The sequence below is a fragment of the Melospiza melodia genome, chromosome 8 (assembly GCF_035770615.1).
Source record: "Melospiza melodia melodia isolate bMelMel2 chromosome 8, bMelMel2.pri, whole genome shotgun sequence".
Lineage (NCBI taxonomy): Eukaryota > Metazoa > Chordata > Aves > Passeriformes > Passerellidae > Melospiza > Melospiza melodia.
This window is the reverse complement of record NC_086201.1, coordinates 19376122-19399362: the sequence shown is the minus strand read 5'-3', so window position 1 is coordinate 19399362 and position 23241 is coordinate 19376122. Positions and strand designations below refer to the sequence as shown.

General features: G+C 39.1%; 1 protein-coding gene across 2 annotated transcripts; it reads right to left on the bottom strand.

The window, feature by feature from the left end:
• Positions 1–1663: 1663 nt before the first annotated feature.
• PPIG (peptidylprolyl isomerase G) lies at positions 1664–23057 on the bottom strand. Of its 2 annotated transcripts, none has more exons than XM_063162087.1 (13): positions 22935–23057; positions 16168–16247; positions 15975–16049; positions 13765–13872; positions 13216–13260; positions 11494–11581; positions 10382–10411; positions 10149–10288; positions 6603–6807; positions 4746–4913; positions 4194–4278; positions 3263–3399; positions 1664–2939 (listed from the first exon to the last, which is right to left on the bottom strand). In XM_063162087.1, exons 2-13 carry the CDS (start codon positions 16226–16228, stop codon positions 1820–1822), a joined length of 2262 nt encoding a protein of 753 aa, XP_063018157.1. In that variant the 5' UTR covers positions 16229–16247; positions 22935–23057; the 3' UTR covers positions 1664–1819. The 2 variants fall into 2 exon arrangements, with proteins under 2 accessions (XP_063018157.1, XP_063018158.1); XM_063162088.1 differs by lacking the exon at positions 22935–23057 and adding an exon at positions 22649–22666 and having other exon boundaries at positions 16168–16248.
• Positions 23058–23241: the final 184 nt, after the last annotated feature.

The following is a 23241-nucleotide window of genomic DNA, read 5'->3' as shown; positions in this document are numbered from 1 at the left end:
GTCCTGCAAAGTTCAGACAGAAGAGATCCACTATAAAGGTCTTTGGTTCACTCCTCTGAGTTCTCTTAAGTAACTACTGTGTCATCCACCACACGTGGACCAGGAACATTTTTAAACCTTCTGCATAAAATGACCACTGAAATGCAAAATCCATAGGAGATGTTTCTAAAACACAGTAAAAAAGTAAAAAAACACTTGACAGCCAAATCAGCTCCACTAACCATTCTGCTAAAAAGTCACTACACACTTCTGTGTTCTTCCTTTAAAAACATTGCTCATGTTGCTCACAATTCCAGGTTTTCTTTTGCTTTCAAGACACAACAATTTTTCTTTAGAGTAACAACTGTCTGGACCACAATGGCAAGCAAGCTTCAACATTTCTCCTAATCTGCTGTCAACAAGTACTGATCACAAAGTAAAAACGTCAACAAACTCATTACCAAGACAGTAAAAGCAAGTTGTGCCATCTAGTGAATGATTTGGCAAAAATTTCAACGATTACAGTATTGTTTTGCTTTGACAGAGGTTAAGATTAATGCTTGTCACTGGCCTTTACGACTTTCAAGATTTGCCAGTCTTAGATGTGAATAGTTTCATGGACTGAAAGGAGCACTGGGGTTTGTACCAAATCTATCCTTTCAGACACTGCACTGAGTCACCACACAGCAGCTGCTCTTTGGGGATTGCACATATGGGGGCACTGCTGCAGCAGCACAAACCAAACTCCTTCTCTTCCACGTGAAAGGGTGGTGGTGAAATACAAACTGGGATGACACCTAGAGGCAGGAGAGGAAAGCAGAAAAGGGAGGGAATTGGTTTGAGGGACATAGTAGAGAACGAGAAGGAATTCAGAGTTACATTCTTTAGAATGAGGGGAAACAAGGAAGAAAGCAAATTTCAGTTAAAAAAACCCCCAAAATTAAGAGTATGTTTTAAAACATTACTTGAAATTCTGTTTCAACTACTCCAAAGACCAGTACTGGAGAACTGCAAGAGTTTTCTCATGGATTTGTTAAGAAACAAAAGTTGAAAGGATTTCCTGGTTCCTTATCTGACCCCTGCAAACTCTGGTAATCTGTTTCATCTCTGTGCATCTCACTAATTAGGCAACTGAAGCAGGGCAGTCTGAAGCATTCATTTCTGCAGTAGACGACAAGAAAGCACAGAATGGAGAGGTTACAGGGGAAAAAAGTTATGCTGATGAGCACTTCAGATTTTTTTTTTAGGACAAGGAAATAACTCCAAAACACAGATGACTGCCTTATTACATGAATGAATTCTACTGCTGGCAGTGACAGAATTACAAACAAAGATTTACTTAAATTAATTCACTTTGTGATTACAATAAAAACTAACATAATTTACGTCTACAAATAAATTTCCTTAGGATTTATACCTACTGAAAAACAGATGTAGCAAGACTGGAGTAATGAACATCTTGCAATATTCTCCTAGCTTTAAGATGACATGTAGTTTATCTGCAGCTTTCTTCTTCACATATGGAACAAGCCTCTTCACAGGCAGCCATTGCTTGCACTGAACTATGTTCATCAGGTAAAAAATAAAAGTGGCATGGAAGTCACCTTTCTAGCTGACAACACACAAGAAGGATACATAATCCAATGAAATATTTAAAACACAGCACACTGTATTACACATGTAATTTGTTTTTCATTTCAAGTTTATTAAAACTTTAGCAGTACAAATGATCCAGGTTTTAGATTATCAAAAGACCAAACTGAAGTCCACATCTTTAAAAAAGGCGTTCCCCAAAACGTCTCTAAAACTTTGAGACAATGGAAACATTAAGTCCACAAACTCATCCATGCCTGTCATCATCTGTTCCAGGACTTGTTTCACGATCAGACTTTTTATCCTTACTAGGGGCATGATCTCTCTCCTGACTCTTTGATTTTTGGTTTACTTCTTTTTCTGCTGAGGATCTGGTCTTTTCCTTTTCTTTACTGCTGCGTGAATATGATTTTTTTGATTCTCTCTCTTTGCTACTTGTTCTCTTTTTTGAGTCTGGACTTCTATCCTGATCTCTACTAGACTTCTTATCTCTGCCAGATTCAGGACTACTACTTTCACGGCTTTTTGAACGCCTCTTCCTTTGGCTTTCACTATCATTCCTCTTATATGAGCTTCTACTTTCCCTATTTGAATACCTCTCCCTGTTTCTGCTTTGACTTTCATCTCTCTCTGAACTCCTTGATTCTCTCCTCCTCCTGTTTTCTCTTCCTCTGTATTTATCTGGTGTACCTCTCCTTTCTCTGCTTCTTGATCTTCCTCTCCTCCTTGTTTCTCTATCTCTATTCCTTGAATAGTCCTTACTTCGGCTGCGATCCCTGTCCCTGCTTCTGGACCTCCCTCTCCTACCCCTGTCTCTGCTTTTGCTGCGATCCCTTGTCCTGCTGCTGGAGCTGTGTTTCCCTCTAGCATGCTCACGCTCTTTGCTTCTTGACTTGCGTTTCTCCCTGTCTTTGCTCTTCCTATGCTCTTGTTCATTACTTCTTGAGCCTGCTCTTTTACTTCTCTCCTTGCTCCTACTTCTTTCTTTCTCTCTCCCTCTAGAATCATAGTGCTTTTCTTTTTCTCTACCTTTCTCATGGTCTCTCTCTTTGCTTCTTGATCTTAGTCTCTTTTCATCATGTCTGCTGTGTCTGGAGTCCCTTTCTTTACTTTTTGATTTCTCTCTGCTTTTACTATGGCTTCTAGATTTAGCTCTCTTCTTGGATTTGCTTTTGTTATGCTTGTCATCTTTTTCTGAATTTCTTCTTGTCTCCCTGTCTTTACTGCTGGATTTGTGATCTTTTTTCTTCTCTTTTTCCCCTCTTCGGCTTGGACTTTCAGAAACTTGCCTGTGGTCTGATATTCTTCTCTCTCTTCCTCTTCCTGGGCTCTTTTGATTATCTTTCTTGGTTTCATTTATTTCACTCCTTGGAGAGAAAAAGATACAATTTTTAAAAAGTTTTCATTTCCCTCCACTCTGAAAAATTAAACCTGAAGTGAGACAGCTTCACAACTAAAACTTCACATCAGATAATTTTTATTAATAATTATGTATTTGCAGTAGCATGGTTAAACTAACACACAATTAATGGAATAATCAAGTCAGCACCCTAGCTTCTTAAGGAAAGCAATTGTAATTGAAAATCCAAGGTAATAGGTATTACTTTTAATTAAACAAGCAAAAAAAAATTAAGAACTAAAATTTTTTTTAAAACCCATATGCACATGTTCCAGAAAGAAATAATCTTACTTGTCTCCTTTTATCCACCTTTCTCCACTAGAGACTCTCATTCTTTGAGCTCTTTGCATTTCTTGCCTCCAATGTGGAGGAGTTTCACTGCGCCGGAATCGATCTCTTGACCTGGATCTGGAAGGTGTCCGGTAACGCTTGGAGGAAAAGAGAGAAAATCCTGCCTTAGTTTGAATTTCACATGCTGTGATACCGAAGCAACATTTGCACCCTGGCACTCTGTTCAACATAGCACCTAACAGGACACTTCACATGCATATACCAAGTTTCCACTGAGTAGTTACTAACTTACTGAAAATGTATCTGACATTTAACTAAAGAGGGAATACACCAACTGCGATCAAATAACTGATTTTAAGGTGAAGTCTACACCAGGATTTTTGTAGTCTCATGAGAGGTTTTCTGCTACTTTTAATTTGCACAAACGCTAATGTTTGTTTACTAACAATGAAGATTTGTATCTTTGATAGGCAATGCAAAAACAATACTTCACACTTGTTAAGGATTTTACTAAGAATTGGAGGAATAGAGACTTCAGTTATTAAAAATATTTGCTACATGCAGCACATAGCATATGGCTTCACAATATTCAAAGAGCCAATTTCACAGCTCCCCCCTGCCAAAAGGGGGAGAAGTCTTCCCCACATTCTTAGCACTGATGTTACCGGTTCTGTGTTCACTAGAACCCTTCTTGAGGTAGTTCCATTCACCTATTTAAATATTACCATATTAACTTAAATAAAATATTTTAATGTTTTTTTCTCACCCTCTTCTTCTCTTTTCTGTCCTCCTTCAAGCCTCAGTCCTCACATCAATTATGATGCATTTATTTTTTTAAAATCAACTATCCCAATGAATATGATTAGTAACACCAGCAGTGAGGCTGCGCTACCACCGTGCTTATTTTGAAGAACAGATTGCAAACATTTACCCTTGGTCCTCTTCCTTTTATTTTCCTTCCAGATCTGGTGACTAACAGTCTTCTCTGGTATGTTGACTGTGAGTTTGACAGATTACTAAAAATAATTTAAAAAGAATGATATTGTTTGTACAATTAAAAAAGGAGGAAAATCAGTATTACAACCTCTTCAGAAACTAAATGAAAACACACAATTATATTTCACAGCAGACAGTAACATCTACACAGTAAAACTTCAATTTGTGACCACAATAATTTTACAAGATTTCCGGGTTTTAGACTCAGACTGGACAGTTGCAATGCATGCTAAATGAAATTAAGCCAGTCATTATACATTCTTTACTCACTAAAACCATTTTCAAAGACTAAGCCTTTGTTCTAGGACAAAGACAACAGTTTCCAATAAATGGAGAAATCTATTTTTCATCCAGCAGTGCTTACAACATACAACTGTTCAACATGGAAAAAATTCAACATTAGAGCTCTAAACAGTAATGTGACCATACCACTGCCAGACTATAGTATGTGACCATACCATAGTCAGACTGAAACCAGATATATTACCTTTCTCTTTCCTTCTCTCTGCTTTTTCTCTCTTTTTCTTTCTCATCTACTTTAGGAGGACTTTTCCTCATCAGGAACCGGTTTTCGGGTATGGGAGGAATTTCTTCAGGACGGACAGTAGATAATGGCTGTGCTTCAGTATTTTCATCTTCACTTTCACTGGATGAACTTTATTTTGTATAGAAAATATGCACAATGAGTTATCTGGATGAAGGAAGACCCTTCAATCTATTTAAATAATTCAGAAATTCTCTTAATTCAATATACAATGATACCACAAGAACCTCAGAAAACAGAGCTATTTCAGAAACAACTTTTTTTCCCCCCATGATATATTTGCTCCAAAGTATACAACAGCAGCAGATTTCTGACCAACACTTTTTCTCTACTAAAGACAATGGTGCAACACTGAACATAGACATACTGTCTATTTAGATGCAACTTTTTAGTTTATTTTCTTTTAAAAACACTTTCAGGAGACTAAAAATTCAGATTTCACACTAGAATTTGTAACTGTCTACAGACTATAGTAATTCCAAGCAATTTAAAACTTCTGTGAAAAGGGCTTAGGTGCACAGAAACAGCGTTTAGGCAGCACTGCCATAAGTAAACGTTTCTTAAATTCCACTGCTAGCTTAGAAAAATGTGACTTGCAATGTGTCCATTATGATGCTTATATCCCCAATCATCTGTTCTGTTTATGCTGGATGTTAGGTTCTGCACATTAAGGCTGGTTGTGAGAGCAAAGGGGGGAAGAAGAATCCCAGAATTTGTTATCAGGAGCTGCACTTGCTCCCTGCATCCTTCTCCTGGACTGTGCTCTCTGCAGCACAAACAGTGGGACAGAGCTCTCCTGTGCTTTTAGTTAGTTTTTAGCTAGCTGAGGCAGTGAATTTCCCTGGACTCTGGTTTTTCTTCTTCTTGGAACTGTTTGAACCTGCACTGGACTGAAAACCCAGAAGAGCACCAGGAGCTGACACCTGTGGCCACCAGGGCCTGGGATGCTGCATTCCAGCACCGGAGCGACTGATAATGGACTGAGTGAGCCCAGTTACAGCCCATGACAAGACCTTTCTGAATTTGTCATCCATTCAGAACAGTGAGAGGCTTTATTGTTTAATATTGTTCATTTTCTATGCTTGTGAATACTTTGCTTTTTAAATTAACACTTTTTTCTACTTTTCTCCAAGGAAATCCTTTCCCAAACCAGCTGGGGGAAGGGCCACTTGAATCTGCTTTTCTAGAGGGACCCCTTTAGGAGTTTCCTCCCAAATTTGCCTTAAATCAGGACAAACTGACACAACTTCTATCTCACACTGAACTATAACAAAACTATTAGTTTCAAAATAACATTCTCAGAAGCAAGACTGCTTTCTCAATTTTATTATCTTCCAGTGAAACTGCAAGAGTTTTGGCACATCAGACCAAAAAACTGAAGTATTAATTACTTAAGAATTATTATTTAAGAACTTATAAGAAGTCAATTTATTAATTTTATGTTTAATTTTGCTATATTCCTGCATAATACATTTTTCTAAGTTCCATCACATATAGTTCAAAATGAATTGTACAGAAGTAAATTTATGGCAACAAACTATCCCTACCCATTTCAAACCTACCACTCCAACTTTTCAAGCCAACTGAAGTGTGAGTTCATTCGTTTACTCCTTTACATGCTGAAGTACATAGGCACATGAACATGACCCTTCACTATCATATCAGAAAATTTATTCTTGTATATGGAAACCAACGACCTCCCACACTGCAAACCCTGCATTGCTATGTAGTCTGCAGCTACTAAGACAAGAGAATGGTACTGTATGGTGTACATGTAACAAAACAAATCGCAAAACTGACCTTTTCTTGCTTTTCTTTCTCTTCTTCTTTTCTTTCTTATGTTTCTTGGAATTTCTTTTGTGTTTCTTTTTTCGTTTTTTAGATTTTTCTTCTGAAGCACTCTCAGAATCCGACGACGAATCAGAAGATGATTCTGAATCGCTTGAACTTTCTGAGTCACTGGATGAGGAAGATGACTTGTGTCTCTTCTTTTCTTCTTTCTTAGCTTTAGATCAGAACAGCAAAGATACATTTTAATATCAAACACTTCTAAACTAATCTAAGAAAAATCACCCGTCTTGCATCTGTCTCTGTATCTTGTATCCTGGTATGGACAGGACCATTCTCTCTTGTATCTCTCAGCTTCTTATAATTGTGTCATGAGATTACCTTATCAAAATACTTAAGAACAAATTGATATTTTGGAAAAAAAATTGTTTCTCCATAGTACAATAAAGGATATGTCTAGGAAAACAAGACATTTTCATAATTTGGACTTATGAAACTAAATCTAAAATTTATACTGTCAAGCATTTGCAGAACTGTCTAAGTTTTCTGATGATGTTTTATACAACATAAGCTACCTACAAAGAAGTTGTTAAAATTTATTTACACGTGTTTATAAAAAAAATTCTCTAGCTTCAGGTTTCACCTGACTTCATCAAATCACTAATATGAGAAATTCTGACTAGGACCTCTTCTACAAAACTGGTACCAAAGTCCCACCAGTCCTTAAGAAAGCTAACGTAACGTGTTTTGTTCCAGTTTTTCTTGTGAGCTGTATTAGCTTAGCTAGTCTGTAATAACCTTTCTAAATACTGGGTTAATACTTTGCTTTCTTCCTTTTTTTTTTTCTACCCAGAACTTAAGATTTTCCTTAGAATTTTAGGATCTTCTAAAAATTCTACAACTTGGCCAGAGAAATTCTTCTTTTATAATTTTTTAAAATCTTCCCCTTTTCACTTATTCCTCCAACTTTAAGGAACTAAAAAAAAAAAAAAAAGAAAAACAAAGGAAAATATAATAAACATTCCACTTTTCTAGGTGATCATCCTCTCAAACCCCATGTTAAAAGCTTATCAAGGCCTCTGCAATATTGTAATTGTGATCATGGCATCATTCAATTTATAGCATCCAGTAACATGGCTCGGTCATCATACGCTCATTCTTAAATAAATCCAATTCTTCCACCTAAGGAGATAATTTGCATAGTTGATAAAGCACTTTATCTGGATATTCACTGTGTGAAAATCAGATCACCTTTCCTCAACTTTAACCTATGACAAAAACACTCGTACCCAGCACCTTGCTTATACTGTGATTCCTTCTGCTAGGGGCATCTTGACATCTTAGCTATCTTACCTGCTAAACCCAGGTATTCTATTTTCATTCCATGAAGGCTTAATCCCTTTGTCTGGTAGGCAACACAAAGAAACTCATACAATAAATACTTAAGACTCCCTTGGTATCCTAATGTATCCTCCCACAGAAATTCATCACTGTAGTTCCCTCACAGGCAACCTCCTTATTCCTTTGTCTTAAAATGAAGTTCTTAAAAGCAGTCTTCCCTGATAATTGCCTCATAATTCACATAATCAGTTTGCATTTACCTCCCACAGTACTGTACCACAAACAGTTCCACTATTAGATGGCTCTGTTGATGATCTTGCATGACACTGACTGCATCCCAGAAACTGCTCCTATATGGATTCCCCTCCCAGTAACTGACAAGTCCAAGGACGTCTCCTGCTCCACTTGTGACCTTTGGACAACAGCTTGACAGCTGATGTGCTGTCACACTTTTCCTCCTTCTTCCACTGCTTCAGGCCAGGACACCTCATCAGAGGTTCCATGCTGGGCATTCAAAGAACAATTCCAGCCATGCTGCCATCTTTCACAGTTAGCAGCCCATTTCTCACTGGAGGTCTTACACACAGCCTTCCCCTTTTAAAAGCAGGATTCTCTGCACACCAGAATTTCCACCATGCTCTGTCACAGCATCTTTATCACGCTGGCCGTGCATTAGGGCCCATCAAGGCCATCGTCTTCCCCCACACTCTGCTCTGCCCTTCACGTGCCTGATCCTGGTGTGTAAGGCTTCTTGTTCTCCAAACATTCCTACTGCCCATCACTATCTAGAACTGAGCCTTATAGCTCCATAGACTGGGGATCCCATCACCCTGGCACCAATTTCCCTCCCTGGCACACCAGGCCAGCTACAGAAACCAGAGCTGCCACGAATGCAGCAGTACTGAGTCAGAGGTACAAGAACATAGACAAAAGGGTAAAGGCAACACAAGTCAAATCCTTTCAGAAGCCTGATCTCTTTTAAGAGAAATTGGAGGGAAAACAAAATTTTTGTATTTATTTCACTCACTCTTTGGATGACAAGCACTTTAACGCTCTGCCTAAAGGCTGCAGATCATCACTGCTCAGTGACAAAAATTCCATTTAGTCATTCAAGAGTCCTAGAGTGGACTTCAAAGGGAGTGTGATGATCCAATGAAGACATCTATGCAAGTGGGCATCTCATTGCTTAGTTTCACCCATTCTGTAGCTATACTGTTGTATTTTCCAGTTACAGCACCTGTGCATTTCCCAAGAGATGTCATGCTACAGAATACTGTCCAAAAAACACCCATAATTGTATCCTAACACATGGCATGATCCAGAGCCTTTCAGAAGTCAGGAGCCAAAAGATAACTCTGCTTTGAATTCTGCAGTATTGAAGAGATCACCTCAGACACCGAAGTCACTCTGCCAAATATCACAATGAGCAACAAGGAGGTGAAAAAACAAGAAGCCGAAGTTCAAATGCTTGTATTTTCCTTTGCCCAAACAAACCATTATTCTTGTGCTTCAAAATCCTTGGTGTAACCCTTCCCAGTACATATCAGAACATGCTAAGAATGAAACAAACAGAAGCAAACAGAATAAGCATCTTGGCTTTCTGCTGAGATTCTCCATAGTGACAGGAACATCTTAGGTTCTGCTTCTCTTATAAAATAAGGCTTGATCCAAGCTCTCATACCATGTTCAATTCTGCAATGGCAGAGCAGGACATCCCTTCCAGAACGAAAGACAGGTCCTGTCATATTCCTCTTTAAGAACAGATTATAGTAACTTAAAAAGTGTATGAGCTAGAGGGCCAAATCCAGACTTTTATAATCTAAGTGTCTGTTTTGAAAAGTTACCTTAGAGCAACCTGAAACAAGTTCAATACTTACCAAAGAAGTGTAAGTTACCAAACAAAGTCAGGCTGCCACCAATCTCAGCACAGCACTCTACTTGATATGACAAGTGCTGGCAAGCTTTGTACCAAAATGTAGTGGGTATAAGAAAACTCAAGACAGGAGAAGCTTTGAAAAAAAGCATGAATGATTGTTCTTTAATGTCTTTTGCATCAACAACTTTTAAGTTCTTTAGAAGACAGATTGCTCTACAATGTCATACACCTTTTCACCAACCATGCCATCATCTATCTCAAGTAAGTTCCTAAATATTTTTATAAGCAGCCAGCATGGAAGAAAACAAGAAAATTACCCCATATGTACAGTTCAACTTTACCTTTGGATTTTGGAATTAACTCTCCACAACTCAGTATGCGTACTTCAGCATATGGTTTACTAGATGCATCTGTTTTCTGGTTTTCTATTTCTCTCACAACTTCCTGACCTGAGATGACTTGTCCAAAAACAACATGATGCCTGAAGAACACAAACAAAAGTAAGTAGTCTTAGCACTTAACTTTCTCAAGACACTTCCCAAACAAATGTAAGAAGGAAATAAGACATACTTACCCATCTAAATGAGGTGTAGGTTTAGTTGTTCTGTTGTTTCCAGATTTTAATTTAAAAAGAAAAACAAAATCAGTATTAGTGAGAAGCCATCAGCATTCAAAGCATGTAATCTACACATAGGAAGGTGAACATTATTTTGAGTGTACTAACAAAATTGAACAAAACCAATATATATCAGTCTATGTTTGCGTGCAGTTAAAAATATTTAATGTTTTATATGTTGTACTAGCTATTCAATTAAAAACTCTGATTATTAGATTTTACTGAAAAAAAACCCAAAATTGCACAGAGATTTTTAGACAGAATCCTCATGTAGGATATAAGTTTCTACTCACTGAATTATATAAATACTACCAGGAACAGACACAAAAGTCTGCAGGAAAAATGCAAATAACCTTTTACACATTAGAAAAGAACCAGAAAACTGGAAGAAAAAATAGCTGCATGTAGAGATTAACTGACACTCTCTCAGCTTTCCCCCACACTAGCATTACTAAGGCATACATGTCAGTTACGGAAGAGTAGAAAACTGGGATGATTAGAGCAATGATCATTTAGAAATCCCAAAATAAAGTTTTAATGCTGACATCCACAAGTCGTTATGCTAACTAAAGCCATGAAACATGGGTAAGGGTGATGTATTTTGAGAATATTTTCTGTAGATAATTTAGAATTTAAAAGAGTCCACTGCAATGTATTTTTAGAATTTAAATTTTACCTATAAGTAAGACTGTACTGGAAAGCTATTTTGTGATTAGAAAAAGCCCTCTACTACTTTGGAGAGTCCCCAGAGTTGTTTTGCCACCTTCCTGAAAACAATTTATTAGAGCACTAAGAATCTTACAAGGAACTAAGAGGTTTGCTTTTTTGTCCAAGTTAGAACACAGCTACTGAAAACTACTGAAAGCCCTTTTACACAGAAAATTAAATACAAATAAGCACATCAGGGGTAAAAATAAGCACATTAGGAAAATGGCTACTTCCAGGCAACCTGGTAAAAAATCAGCAATTTTGGCTTTGCACAGGAGCCAGTCTTCAATATTTAAAAGGATTCCCTTAACAGCTCACAAAAAGCAAACCATACACACATTTCAAGACATTTCAATACTTACATAAAGAACTGTGAACCATTTGTATCTTTTCCTCGGTTGGCCATTGAAAGGAGAAATTCTTTGTTGTGCTTTACAGCAAAACTTTCATCTAAAGAAAGTGTTTTCAGTTACTTTTTAAGCATACAATATATGCTTAGGTAAATGCTATCATCTAAGTAAATGAATCCTAATTAAATAAATCTGTTAGCCACTTGAATGAAAAGTTGTACTAAAAATAGACTAAAAATAACAGCTGTTTTTAAAACATCATTCTGTTCATTCTATGTAACAAGGAGAAATATGAATCCAATGGTTTATAGCCTGAGAGGAAAAAAAATTAAAATTTAGTATTCTTGCACAAAAGATCTGTCTCCTACCAACGCTAGCAGAGATGTTTAAGTTGTTGCTCTATTTTTCTTTGGAACAGAAGCTGTGTATTAATGATCAATAATCCCTAATTTTCAGGCATTTTGTTGTTTTGTTTTTTGGTTTTTTTTAAGTACACATAGAGAGTCTGACAGGAATCCCAAACAACTTGTTTGTCTGACAGACAGAGATGAATTTATCAAGTAACAAAGAAAAATGTACAATACTCATAATGCTACGGTCACTAGCCAGGAAAGGGACAGTCCCACTCACTCTGCAATCACCTGTACAATAGCACCAAGTGTCAACCTAATCCTATGGTGCACTGGTTAATTTACCCACAAAAGCAAAACCTTCCACAAATTCAGTTCCATACTGTGACCAGCCAAGTTGAACAGCCAGCCCACTATTACCAGAAGATAAGTGGAGGTTGTGCTCATTTTTCCATTTTTCCATTTCTCCCAGCCATACATTTGCTCAAATCCAGCTACTCATTTGTGTTAGTTCTTATGCTTGCCAAGTTGGATCCACTCACTAACACGGGAATATATAAATTTTTTTTTGCTACAATTTTTAGGCATTTTAGCAAGCCGAATCAGGCTAAAGTTTGATGGGAGAGTCAGTGCAAGGTAAGGCCTCCTCCCTCTTTTGGCAGTTGCAAACTGTTGATTCCACTCAAGGTCTGATATAAATTTGCAGCCTGGCCCAACTACACCAATGAATAATTACTGTGTGTGCTGCCAGCTTAGACAACAACCAATGGCAAAAAAAAGTATCTGGGAGGGGAGAGGGACTTAACCTTGCCTGGGTGGCAGCTACCAGCACCTGGGCTTAGGTGTAACACAACAACTGCTCCAATAAACACAGATGCTCCACGACATTCTGGGCAAACATAGGCTGAGAAATGCAGCAACTATAGCTTCTTCTGCAGCACTGGCTGAGAAAGAACCAGGACTGTGAGAAAACTAAAGGCTCTACCATCCTGGGTTCAGGAAAGCAGAGCTCTGTGTGTTTTTTAAATAAAAATTTGCAAGGAAACCCAACCCCATCAACACCTTTCTCCTTTTCCCTCAAAGAGCAGATCATCCCCAGCTTTTAGCTAGCTGAGCAAGCCAAAAGTAAATATCTAAAACCAGCAATAAAAATGTAAGTCTGGTAAAAGGGACAAATACACAGGAGTTCAGTTTTAGTTTTTTGTTCATTAAAATGGTTCATATCTTAAAAGTAAAATAACTTTAACAGGACAGTCAAAGGCCTTCAAGACCAGACAAAATCTTTTTAAAAAATGGAATTCAGGTTTACAGAAGAGAGACTACAGAATGTAAAGGTAATTGTTTAATTTAACACCAAAACAGAACAGACAGATAGAACTCTTACCTTCAAAAAAGCCACCATAAATGGATTCTCCTCCTCTGCCATTTCCTTAAAAGAGGAAAAGTGAGGGTTAAAGTAGTGATTAAAAGAGTTACATTATGTGGAAGGTACTTCATAATACTCATGTAACTGCATCCAAGTCACTGACATTATTCTTCAAGATATGCAAACACAACCAAGATGCATTTTTGTAATCCAGAAGCAAAAAACTTGGAAAACAAGAAAATATTTTCCCATGTATTCAGCAACAATCTCCCTCTTTTCTTTATTTCCCAGCAGCAGATACAATATTTAATTCTCATGCTTCAATCTTTCAATAGCAGGTATGAATGGTTCTCTGAATAACTGAGATAACTTGAGCAAAAGTGGGTGAATGCACATATAGAAGTTTATTATACAAATCCTCATGGAAAGGATCTCACACAGAAGAAAGGGGAAAAAGCAGTGATATCTGTCAGAGAATAATTAATTTAAGTAAATGGTTCTATATAGAACTTTTGCAATGTTTTATTACATGAGTGGCAAAATTTTCTTTAAAGATTCATGTCATACCTTCACTGAAGTCGCCTCCTTGGATCATAAAATCTTTCACTACCCTGTGAAACAGACAACTTTTGTAATGCAATGGCTTTTGGGTGGACTTTCCTGTACCCTTTTCACCTAAAGAAGAAAATGAACAAAACCAAAAATTACTCTCTGCATCTTCATTACAAAAAAAGTTCTATGCAAAGCACTCAATCAAAATCATCTTCTGTGCTCTGAAAAACTGGCCTGTGAGGCAAACTTACCTGTAAGAAAGTGGCATTTTAGAAAGCAGTGCAGAAATTACTTTCTGTCTCTACAGTTATACTAGAAGAACACCTTACTGACATTAGTATACAACTCTGGTCACTGCCATCCAAACTGACTGAAGCTAAACATCCAGTTTATATTTATGACAACTGGTATTTCTCAGATACATGCAAGAAACAATCAGATCTGTACTTAAAAATCAGCAAGGCTAAGGTGCCATAAAAACCTGTAAGAAAACCATAGAGGCAGGGGGAAGGGGGAGGACTTTCATTTCCCCCTCACTCATTATGACAATGCCATCTTCCTCCCTTGTATCAGCTCTGCTGTTACAAGCAAACTCTGCTTCAGCTACAACACAATGGCCTCTCCCTGCTCACAGAGAGAGGATTTCTGCTGAGTTAGCCACATGAATGGCTCATGGTGGGTCCTCTGAAGGTAACAGCAAGGTAATCAGTGGGAGTTCTCAGGGAAGACCACTTCCTCTTCATGCTGGCAAACTGTTAGACAGCATCTTCCTATAATCTTATTCTGAGCAATTCAACTGGAAGCTTTTGTCAAGGGCAGTTCCTCTGAACTTACAGACTGATGTCTCCATATGGATTTGAATAGCTAGAACAAAACCCACTTTTGATAAAACTCTGCTAAGTGTGAAGCTGTGTATGTTCCACTAACTTGGTGTATGCCAGGAAAACATGGAGCTGTGGATCCCTGTTTTACAAAGGCAGCACACACTTTTCAAAACTCCCAGAAAAAAAAGATGAGTAAGGAAAACAAAATTGAAAGTTTGAATAATTTGCTGATGATCAATATCAAACTTTTTGCATATTTTTCTCACTATTCTTACATGTGTTAAGGCAGCACAATAGTTCAGGATCTGAATTTGATTATGGATGTCAGCAACAAATGCTGAACTTGATCATACATGTTGCTGACCTGAAATGCTGTTGAAGACTTCAATTCACAAATATAAGACAGCAGTAGGGAGTAACACCTTTATTCAATAATCTGACTTTTGGGAGATTGACAGCAGATCAAGAATGCCACAGTCACCTATTAACATAGTCACAGCCATTAAAAATCATTGAAGTTCAAATCTGTTAACAAATTTTGATTATTTGATTTTGCCATTAAACCTACTGTCAGATCAGATAATGCCTACATTCCTGCAGACAACCTGAATGGTGTGCTGCATGATCTAGTAAACTTAACATGAATGTAATCATGTGTCCACACCTGATTCAGATCATATTAGTACTGCTGAGGGATTCACTATTAACAGCTACAGACTCTTGACCTGAAAAATAACCAAGCTGGAAGGAAGGGAAGCAGAAAAAGCTGAAGACAGAAAGCAGATATGCTATTTATGTATTCACAAAGTTATTCTTGCAACAATAAACTCAAGTTTTGCTAAGCTGTCAGCATTTGCAACAAAAGTATGCAGTCTGCAGGAAAGTAATTCTCTTTGTAAATGTTTCCAAGGGAGTATTTTCCTCATGAAATACACTTTCAATAGGAGTAGAAATCACCAGTGTCCATCAAGAAATTAAAATAACAGAAAAAACAACTGATGAATAAAAGCATCACCTTTCAAATTCCACAAAGTATCATAAGACTGAAATGTAAGTCTGCATGGTTGACCTCTTGTTAGCTACCTTTCAAGACTGGATGATGTTATATAATGTGAACAGTAATATCTGTGCTAGTAACAGAAAATCAGCTTACTGTGTCTGTATTTAAAGTTGGTTAGTATATACTCCCTGCAACACACTAAGCCAAAGCTACAATTGCTTTGCTTTACATCATATTTGTAGGCTCATATGTGCACCATCAGCTAAATATTTGGAGGTGTCAAAAAACAATTCTGAACTTACTTCCACATTTAAGAATATGTCACAAATAATAACAGACATCAAACTAATTAACATGGTATTACATTAAAAATTACAGAGTAAATAGTAAAATCTACAAACCTGTGCAAAGGCAGCGAAAATTCTCACATGTCTTTGGACACACATCTGAAAACAATTCAAAGACCACTCTTCCAGCTAGAAAAAAAAAAACCAAAACACCATATTTACTGTGAAGTTAAAGGCTATTTCTATTATTCCTATACATTTCTCATATGAATACCATGCTACTGAATTGACACTTTCATTTTCTTACCGGGTACATTGTTGATGGCTATGTCAAAAAAGCAACGCGGTCTCTGGACCTTCACTCCCATGGCTTCAGAAGTCTAATTACTGTAAGCAATGAAAACAAAATTTAGGTTTTTTTCTGTGCACCGAAATCATGTGTAAGTCAATACAGGTGTAAGGCAATACAAAAGTCAACAAAAACTGCAGAAAACAAACAAAAACCCCAGAAAGCAAACATTAGTTCAAAAAATGCCAAGTACTTTATGTCATTTTATGTGTTGTAGCCCCAGTTGAGTGATTGTCTTCAAGTTTGCTGCAATAACATTAAATTTAAACTTGAGTGCCATACTTCAGGTGGGGAAATACAAAAGGAAAAGATACTGTGAGATATGGGCAAGACTTTAGCATTCAATTTTCAAATTTCAAAATTCAGTATTTCCTGGATTCCTGTCATGGCAGTTACCAGGCATTGCTCCAATTAGGATTCAAACCATTCTTGACAAAAAAATACAAGGGTGTATTTTTTTCCACAACTGCTGCTAAGTGAAATTATTTTGGCTTTTCATTGTCTCTTTTCCTTTTATGTCACTGTTTATTTCTTGGGACACCATCACTGGTATCATTTAAAAGGTGTATAGTTGCATAGTGCTACTTAAGGACATGGTTTGGTACTGCTAGATTTACTATTGGACTCAATGATCTTAAGGTGTTTTTCCAGCCTAATGATTCTATGATTCCTTAGAGAGAATTTTAATGCAACTTTTGCCTTAGACTATATAAATCCTTTTATTTTTGTGTAACAAGCTATGTCTTAAAATTCCATTTGCATCTCCAACATTCCAACATTATGTACAATCATATTCTTTTCCTTTTCTAAATCCCTACTCTCTCTGAGTAACTTCAGACTGGGGAAAAAAACCCAAACAGTGACAGCAGAAGTATCTATAAGACAGGAGTACTTTTTCCAGAATTTGGAATATAATCCTTACATTTTCAGTCCTAATTATTTTTTATTGCTAGAAAATATGGCTCAAATCTAGCTGATACACCACACACATCTCTCCTAAAGCTTCACTCATAGCTGTACTACAGAACACACTTGAAAAATTCAATTGTTGCCATCTGTCACTCTCAGCATATGAACAAGAGGCTGTAAAAAACCCAAGACAGCAGTGTAATCTTGTTAGCCTATATTCTCCCTACTTGTGCTGTCACTCCTAACATTTTGCTAAGATTACACAGCAAAAATCACAGGAACAATGCAGGACTGGTTTAAATTAAACACCACTCAGTAGTTCATTACTCATGTGATTTTAGCATGAGAAGATTTAAAAAAAATGCAGAATCTGGCTAGATATTCTCTAGGTGTGTAACAGATACATTCATACACACAAGCCTGACACTGGTCCAAAGCAGCAGGCTTATCTCAGCTTGCTTGAATTAAAATAGCATTTCTCTCCTATTAGCACAACCAATTTTGTGGCTGGCAGGGAAATGAGCAGAGAAGATGGCCATGGCTGAAACCTTGGATACCACAGGATATCAGCAGGAGGCTGCCCAGGTCAGGCAGCCAAGGCAGGCACGGGGTGGCCAAGGAGGGGATGGGAAGGGATGGGATGGGGATGGGATGGGATGGACAGGCTGCTCTCAGAACTGAGAGCCCCCAAAGCACAGCCCTCGCTGTCAGGGGCACAACAGACCACACAGCTGCATGGGGATACTTTTTTCAATGAAACCTTTCACAATAAATGCTGTCCTAAATATTGTTTGGTGCTAGAACTGCCAGTTTTAAATGAACTGAGACCTCTAAGGAGCATCAGTACCACAACTGATTGGCTGCTTGTACTCAAACTTTCAAGAATTTAATTCTAATGCTTAAGTGAGAAGGAATTTCCTGCTTTACAAGCAGTTTGCTTGAGAAATGTAGAGGTATGCCTTAACATTTATATACAGTATTTTAGCCAAAATAAATGACAACTATCTTAACACATGCTAGGTGAAATAATTAATACCTGACACATGAAATAATATGTGAAATAATTTTTATTTCAAACACTGATAATGAGTAAAGCTACGTTGAGAAATAAGTATAAATATACCCACGTCAGTCAATTTTTAACTGTCTTGTAGATGATGGGAGAGAGAAATCAGAAATAAAGAATTCTGCCCAACTCCCTATCCCTACCAAGTTTTCTCAATTTGATGTTTTTCTACCTTAACATTGTTTTATGAACAGTGCAGCAAACAAAGTTAGTCCATATTCTGCAGGTACCTCCAGTGTACCCTGCACTTTCCCTAAACCCTCCAATAACATCCCCTAAACACCAGCTGCACTAGATTCTAAATGACAGGTAAGGCAATGGGTCAGAATGAGCCCCCTGAACGGACACCAGGCCAAGCAAATATATCTCACTCTCAAGCTCATGGTGCCCAGCAAACCAGGCTAAGATATCAGGGACATTTATCCTACCTACCTCACAAGTCAAGGGAGTGTTTCCTCTCCAATATACTTAAGGACACTTTGCACTGTTATTTCAGCCAGACCTTTTCCTGATGTGCTACAGAGCAAAGTACCAAGTTACAAATGGTCCTTAAAAGTAGTAATTTCTATTCATGTACTAACACCAAACACAATCTTCTACATACTCATTGTTTAAAAACATACTCATTGTTTAAAAACTGTTCACAAGCATCTTTCCACCAGGGATTATCACTGATATTTGTTGATGTGCTTAAAAAACACATCTTGGGGAATTTTATTTCCAAAATCACCCGTGCCAGCAGGGATCTGGTAATAGTACTTTTTAACACATACTAGAGCATTTTGACTGAAGAGGCCAAAAAGCACTCACAGATGCACATCAACTGAGTATCAGCACGTCATGCAGCCCAAAGAAGGTGACAGCAAGCAGCAACACAGCAGTATTTGCTCATTTTATAGGAGGGAAAAAACAACCTTCTTTAGAACTGTGCTGAACTACTGATTTGTTTCAGTCCCAGTACACTCCAGAATAGCAAGCAAAGACATACTTAGTAGGAAAAAGATACATTGTGTCCTATTCCTTCACTTGCTTCCCCGTCGCCACCAGTTCTCCCAGATTTTTAATTTCTCCTTTACCTTGCCTTTGAATGTGCTTCTCTGCATCAACCTACAATTACCTGCACTGATCTTCATTCAATGTCCAAACGAAGCAAACAAAGTACATAAATCCACATTGCTAGCATTTTGTTTCACACCATCTAAAGGCAGCAAGACTGATACATATTTCAAAGACAGGCATGCAGAATCTCCAGAAATGTATTTTAATGCAAATGCACGAAGTGAACACAGAGCATATATTCTTTCAGGCTGTGGCTGCAGTCACTTGAAGGCAATATACACGTGGGCTGACACTACAACAGAGGGTTCCTACACCCACACGTTTGGCTTGCACACAAGTGCCTACCTGGCTGCACAAAAACCAGGCTTCCCTCCTCCCTCCACAGAATGATACGGCAGCAGCACCTACCAGCCCAAAGTGATGGCAGAGGCACAGACTAAAAACGCTACAAGTTCTTTCCAGTATGGATTAAACTAGAAGTGAATTTATCATTTTGAAATGGGAGACATGAAAATTTGTTCACAGATCCATTCCTGTGACAGAGCTTGCAGCCATGTTAGCATGATTCCAAAGATGTGAACAAAAACCTAAACACATCAACCCTCCATCTCCATAGTTTCCTTAGCATTTTTCCATAAACAACACCATCTTTTCCTCTGTACTTCATGATCTCAAAACTCTGAATTAGCAGCAATGACATCTAGGGAAAGGATTTTTTTTTCATTTCACTAACCAGCAGCACAGGATTTTTGTTGCCAATTTTAAGAATAATGTGCTACCCTAGAACACATTTCAGATTTAGGATGACGTCTTTGCAATCACATGGATTTAACACACCTATAAGAAAGAAAATATCTGCTTTCCACACAGCTCTATGAAAGTTATGTAGGAAGACTTTCAAGTCATCATTAAAAATCCTGCATTATAGGCTTTCAATCTGACAGAAAAGAAAAACCACCTATAAAATAAAACTTTCAACATTTTTGCAGGGAAAAAGGGATTCACACCACTTTTCACCAGGCCTCCTCTCTACAACAATGTTAGAAGTATTTACTGGACTACCAACATAGAATTTGTTTCCCTCTAAAAAAGGAAATCAGACACCTGACAATATCAACTGTTCTCTTCCATGGACATGAGGCAAGGAGACCTTAGAAAATATCTGTCACCCTTAGATAGGCCCTGACTAAATATGCAGTACATACTCCTAACCCTACTGCACTGGTAAATCACTTATACCACTTTCAGTATGATTTCTTGCAATTATGAACATGAATTTAGTCTTCTTGTACTAAAGTATAATGAATGCACACCCAGTTTCAACACCCCAGCTGGGAGAGCACAAAATTCAGCTGAGAAGGTAGTAACATTCTGAAACTGTTTACACAGAAATACAGGCTCCTACTGGATCATCCCCTTTATTTTTCTAGAAAAGGGATTCCTTCAATGAAAAATGCTAAAATATCCAACACCATGCTCTTGTCACTTGCAACTAAAAATCTAAGTTATCAAGTCTTAGCCATGATTTTCTATTATCTAATTTACACAGAAAGTACTTCTTTTCCTAATTTGTGAAAAAATACAGGTGTTTTCTGTCAGGTCTGTACACAAATAAGTGCACTTGTTGCTGTGAATTTGAATAGGTCTGGATCCATGAACTTTTATTTTAAAACTTAAGAAGTGTTAAGAAAAGACAAGTTTATGCTCTGCATGAAACAGGGAGAAAACCTTTTACAGGGTGCAATCTCCAAGTCATGCAAATCCCAAAATTAATTTCAGCAGTGGAATCCTTTCCTACCTGTTACTGAAGGCAAGACAACCATGCAGCAGTAAGAGACAGCTCTGAATGCTGACTCATATTTGTTAACAAAACCAAAAAACCTTGCTGTACCGTGTTTTATTCTTGTGTTCTACCCCTTTATCTACTCCTCTAGATCCCTTCCATGCTCCATCCCAGCCTCTGACTAAACCTCACTGCATTAAAAGATGGCCACATCTTTTCCCTGGCACTCACTGACTCTCTTCCAAATGGAAGCTGGCTCCTAAATTGCCATCAGAGAAATCATGCTGCAACACACTAAAATCCTTCACTCTGTTACATATTTTCACTCTAAATTCCCTCATAATCCCCAGATTTTCTGAGATCCTGTGAGGAAAAAACCCCAAATCTTCTCTTGATAGCAGCTTGATGACTGCTAGATAATGAAAGCAATAATGTTTGTTTCACAGAAGTGAAAGAATGGGAAGTCTTAATGAGAAATGTAGTCCCAAAGGGTGCTCTCAGAGAACTACTAATGCTGCTATCCTTTTTATGCTACCCCTCAGATCTACTGCACATACAGGAAACTAAATTATTTCTGAAATATTTATAAATAATTTTTACAAAAGAATAAATCAAACTCTGTGAGTTTAGACGAACTAATGCTTCATAAGTCATGTCTAACCTACAAATTGTTACCTTATTTTTATCGTGGTAGCACCTAAAAATCTGAGCAATGCTGGACCCCAATGCAATGGGAATAGTGAAACAAAATGGTGGGAAGATTTAAAAAAACCCAATAACATAAAACCACACCAAAAAAAAACCCCGAAAAAAACCACTAGTAACATTTATCCTTGTCCAAAGAACAGTTTCTTCTGCTGACAATATAGAAAAAAACCACAAAATCTCCAAAATATTCTCTCAAAAAAAAGGCAGCTTAGAAAATAGACTATATTCAAAATAATGGTCTGAGATGTCTCTTAAATTAGGTCTCAGATGACTACTAAATATAATTAACTTAACCAGTCAAACATTAGGAAACTACTAGCCAAAACAACTTTACCATTATTTATAAATTTTCTAATGGTGATTGAACTTAAAGGCAATGTTTAGCACTACAACAGATTCTCTATTCGGTTTCAGTGAGCTATTTCTTAAGTCTTTTAAGTCTCTGAAAGCCTTTTCAAGGCCTCAAAGTACAACCATATATACGCAGCATGTCATGGATACAAACAAAATGAGCCTGAAACTCAATACTCATGGAAGTCTTTGGAACGCCTTAGGGAAATCCCTAAAAGAGAGATGCAGAGGAGCCTCCTGCCAGACACGGTAGCCCCTACAGGCTCCACTTTCCTAGGCGAGGCCTGCAGAAGGGAGAACATGTGGCAGGCAGACAGCCCCGCTCCTTCCTCGTCTAGGGGAGGAGAGAAGACTCATTCAAACTCCCCAGGCAGCACCGAGCCCGAGCAGGGCGCTCGCTGCGGGCACAGACCCGCGGCCAGCCAGGCTCGGAGCGGCACAGCCGGCCTGCCAGAGCCGACCCCCGTTGCGATGCGCGCCAGGCCCCGTGCGCCGCTTCACCCACCCTGCCGCTCCCGCCCGCCTCGGGCCGCACTCGCGGCTGCTCACGCCGCTTCCCTCCCGGGATGCGCCGAGCGCCGCGCTCCGCCTGTCCCCCGCACACGGGCGGCCGGGCCTTGCGAGGGGCGGGTGCGAGGAGGCGGCGGGGGCGGCCGCCCCAGGCCCGCTCCGAAGCGGCGGCCGGGAGGGGCCGGAGCTCCTACCCGCGCCGTGACCGAGCTCAGGCCCCGCGGCGCTGCGACCTCCTCCTCCTCCACCGTCCGCCGAGCCTCCGGCGCGGCCCGGGCGAGGGCCCTCACTCTGCCGGCCCGGCGCCCGGCACTGCCCGGCGGCGTGGCCAGCACTCACCCGCTGGCGGCCCTTGAAGCCCCGCGCTGCTCAGCGCCGCGCTGCCGCCATGTTGGAGCTGGTGCGGCACGGACTGCGTCAGTGGCGGACAGGGCGGGAGCGGCGACCCGGGGGCGGCGCGCCGGGGGCGGGCGGGGGAGCGCGGCGGCGGGAGCGGCCTTCCCCCGGCCCGGGCACGGTGCAGGGGTCGCGGGCAGCGACACAGCCCAGGCCGGAGGCGCGGGCCGCTCGCGAGGAGCCCGAGCGGCTGGGGGAGGAGGGGCTCCCGCCTCCCCGGGCTCGTCAGCGGCGCTCCGCCCCTGCCGCG

What these genes read in the sequence shown, in the direction of transcription:
- PPIG (XM_063162087.1), bottom strand. Translation starts at nt 16,228, where the DNA reads ATGGGAGTGAAGGTCCAGAGACCGCGTTGCTTTTTTGACATAGCCATC. An exon ending in AATGGTTCACAGTTCTTTAT is followed by an intron (nt 10,412 to 11,493) that starts GTAAGTATTGAA and finishes TGGAAACAACAG; the next exon opens with AACAACTAAACCTACACCTC. An exon ending in GTTAATTCCAAAATCCAAAG is followed by an intron (nt 6,808 to 10,148) that starts GTAAAGTTGAAC and finishes TCTGATCTAAAG; the next exon opens with CTAAGAAAGAAGAAAAGAAG.